This window comes from Petaurus breviceps, unplaced genomic scaffold (genome assembly GCF_028583685.1).
Source record: "Petaurus breviceps papuanus isolate PSGF00001 unplaced genomic scaffold, PetGlider_PUasm1.0 188, whole genome shotgun sequence".
Taxonomy (NCBI): Eukaryota; Metazoa; Chordata; class Mammalia; order Diprotodontia; family Petauridae; genus Petaurus; species Petaurus breviceps.
Window position 1 is genome coordinate 13,668,362 of NW_027185804.1, and position 3,783 is coordinate 13,672,144.

A 3,783-nucleotide genomic window follows, 5' to 3' on the forward strand; every position below is an offset into this window, starting at 1 on the left:
AGAAAGAAAGAAAGTTTCAGTAACTTTGACCATGTGAATATTAAATTATTTACTCTGATTCTGTGGGGCTTAAAGCTGAACTTTGAGTCTAAAAACCATGTTTCCTTGTTCTTAGAAAGATTTTAGGAAAGTTGGTCACCTTGAAGGAAGACAGAGTCAGTGACAAAGCTCACATTTATTTTGAAGGTGCTTAAGGAATCAATCAATGATTGACTTTTTTTCCCCTAATTAGAAAGTTTGTTTTTCTTTTTGTGAGCAGCATAAAGAGATATTTCATCATTCAGTGCAGAAGGGGTTAATATAGTTTCGGTTTTTGAAGACAAATTAATAGCTTCATGGAGGAAAATGGAAAAAAAATGCATTTTTCATATCTTACCTTACAATGCTAATACCTCTACTTCATGTAATTCCCCTGTGTTTCCCTGACTCTCTTCCCTGCAATCCAGTTATCCCATAATTCAAAAGCCAGAGCCATAGGTTCCCCAGTGGACTGGTGACCTCTTAAGAGGTTTTGTTGTTATTGTCGACTGATCATTTCCAGAGCTTATGAATTTTTCATTGTGTCCTATGTTAGTGAGAGAGAAATGGCTTTCCTTTCAGGTTGCAATTCTTCCCTTGAAGTCAAGGTACCAAAATGGACAGTCAGGCTTCTTAGGTCACATTATAGTCTTTTGCGGAAGGGGAGGAAGAGAAACAAATGAGTTACAAGGCAGTGATGCCAACGAGATTTAAAGATGTTATATTCAAGGTATTATAATCTTCTAAAATGCATTTCACAGTGGACAAAAGGATAGAAAATGACTTAGCTGATTTTGCCCTAACTTCTCTATGATAGCACATTGTAATAAATCAAGAGATGCAGCAGTATTTATTAGTTGCCTACTATGTTGTAGGCCTGTGTCAGGCACTGGGGATTCAAAGACAAAAATGAAAAAAAAAAAAAACTTTAGCAGTTAAAGTAAAAGCCTTACCAGTTGGTCAGCGCTGGAGAATTGAGGGTAAGAGGCTCATAGAGATTGTTGAGGGATTGAACAAAGAGTCTCCAAAGGCCAAGGCCAGGGAGGATGGAGGGCCAAATGACCTAGTTCACCACTACAGGTTTGGGTTATCTAATCCTCCTGTTTGAAATTCGGAGGAGAGACAGACTGAGATGTAACTGTAGAAGATTTTAGAGATGACAAAACTAAGGCTGTTAGGGAAATTGCCCAGGGGGCAGGTGGGTGGTTCAGTGGATAGAGCCTCAGGCCTGGAGTCAGGAAGACTCATCTTCTCAAGTTCAAATCCAGTCTCAGACACTTACTAGCCCTGTGACCCTCGGCAAGTCACTTAAGCCTGTTTGCCTCAGCTTCCTCAACTGTAATATGGGGATGATCATAGCACTCCGATGCCAGGGCTGTTGTGAAGATCAAATGAGGTAACTGCAAAGTGCTTAGCACAGTTCCTAGCAGATAATTAATGCCATATAAATGTTAGCTTTTATTCTCAGCCATTAGTACTTCCCCTTGGAACTACTTTGTAAAACCTTTGTATGTATTTTAAATCTGCTTACACTTCTACATGTGATTTCTCTCAGTAGAATGTAAGCTTTTCCAGGGCAGGAACTTTTTCTTTCTTGTCCCAGTATTTCCAGCAGCCAAATGCTTGGTGAATGAGTGGAAGAGAACCCTTAATAGCCCATCAAGACTCCCTGATCTTTTCAGTCAGCGAATCATTCATTTGGCTGAAATTTTCCCTTTGCCTTTCCCCATGTTGTCATTAGTATTCACCTCACTGTCCTTAATGATAACTCTATCTTATTCCACCAGAATTAGAATGCTAAATTCTTCAAGGGTAAAAGCTGTTTTATTTTGTTTTGTTTTTTGAATAGTGCTTCACATATTTTCAGTCAATTCTTCGTGACCTCATTTGGGGTTTTCTTGGCAAAGGTAATAGAGTGATTTGCCATTTCCTTCTCCAGCTCATTTTACAGGTGGGGAAACCGAGGCAAACAGGGTGAAGTGACTTGCCCAAGGTCACACAGCTAGTAAGTGGCTGAGGCCTGTTTTGAACTCAAGAAGATGTGTCTTCTGACCCCAGGCCTGGAGCTCGGTGCACTGAATGTTTAATAATTTCTTGGTGATTGGTTTGACTTATGGAAAGAGTGGCAGGGGGCTAAATCTGATTTCATGGATGTAGGTCCTTCTGACTCCAAGGCCAGTCCTCTATCTTCCTACTGGGATTCAGAGACTCCTTGAATAAAATATTTACATTTTTGTTGTTTTACCATTTCAGATGCTGCACAACAAGCATGTCATGGTCCGTGTAGGAGGAGGATGGGAAACTTTTGCTGGTTATTTGCTGAAACACGACCCCTGTCGCATGCTTCAGATCTCCCGTGTGGATGGCAAGACCTCCCCCATCCAGAGCAAGTCACCAACCCTTAAGGACATGAATCCAGATAATTACCTGGTGGTCTCTGCTCACTACAAGGCCAAGAAGGAGATTAAATGAACAGAGCTGACCGTCCCAAGTGGACTTCCACAGAGGCCCACATCACTCACTTCTCCAGTGTAGTCAGTGTAGTCCATGTGCCTTGAAAGGACTTCGGGAAATTGAACAAACCCAGACAGACAATGGCATTATGCTTGAAGGATCATTAAGTTGTAGCACTATTTATTTCTAAAGCTTTTGTAGAAAATGACCTCTTAGGTGAAATGCTAATATCAAATATACTAGCCAAGTTTTAGACAAATCATTACTCCTCAATATGTGAACATTATGTTTAGAATGTCTTAAAAGACCTGGTTCTAGGTAATTACAGAACCTTGTTAAGAGGGAAAAAAAAACAACAAAACAAAACAAAATCTAAAAAAAAGAACATATAGGGTTTAAGTACAAGTCAGTGGAATATATTTGCCCTGTTTCTGACATATTAAGAATCCTAGACTTTTACACATCACAGGATTTCTGATCAAGCTTTAAAAAGAGAAAGTTAGTGTGATTGTGTGTTACTAGACAATCAAACACCACCATCAATGAGCACGTTTTCCTGGAAGCCACTTCCCATAAGTTTACACTCGCTTAGACAATTGCCTTAAAGATCATCTTTTACTTAAATGACCAAATACTCTGGGGGTTTCTATTTAAAGTCATGCCCTTTAGGGAAATGCTTGTGAATTATCTCACAAAAGCATTCTTATATCCACTAATTTAGTACAATCCACACAGATAGTTTCCATGTTGATATTTTGACAATAAATTGTACAGCTGAGTCTTCTTTTGATTTCCATGTTATTTTAAAATATTTTCTTTGTCAAAGTGTGTTTCTGGGGTGAATCCCTCTTTGCTGTGCTGTATAGTGAAGTAAGTTCACTGTGGTCAATGATGGCATGGACTTACATATACCATTGTATGCTGAGGCAGAACTGGTTTTGCTAATAAAGACAGCAAAATAAGCATCCCCCACTGATCCTGAAAATTAAAGAAAAAAAAAAGCTTTAAAATAAAAGTGGCATCTGTGTATATTCTTCATTGAAAATGGAACTCCTTTTTGGTGAATTGCAGATATAGGTGGCAACCATCTAATAGTACCCATGCCCCAGAAAAAGATCCATGCTACATTAAAATCGCAAGTAGCCATTCAGCCTTTGTCTGAAGACCTCTACCAAGAGAAAATGAATCCGCTATTTCTCAAGGCAGCCCATTCATATGTGTATGGATCTAAATGGGTACAGTTTTCCCCCTTTACCAAATTTGCAACTTTGCAATTTCCCATTGGTTTTTGCTTTGTTCTCTGAGGCTGAG

At 39.2% G+C, this 3,783-nt stretch overlaps 1 protein-coding gene across 4 annotated transcripts in view; it reads left to right on the forward strand.

Moving 5' to 3' along the window:
• GAS2 (growth arrest specific 2) overlaps window positions 1-3,487 on the forward strand; it is a 152,786-nt gene extending 149,299 nt beyond the window's left edge. For all 4 annotated transcript variants that reach the window (XM_069091304.1, XM_069091303.1, XM_069091306.1 and 1 more), the window contains exon 8: window positions 2,272-3,487. In XM_069091304.1, the coding sequence (XP_068947405.1) occupies window positions 2,272-2,490 (219 nt within the window). In that variant the 3' untranslated portion in view covers window positions 2,491-3,487. The remainder of the gene's footprint in view (window positions 1-2,271) is intronic.
• Window positions 3,488-3,783: the final 296 nt, after the last annotated feature.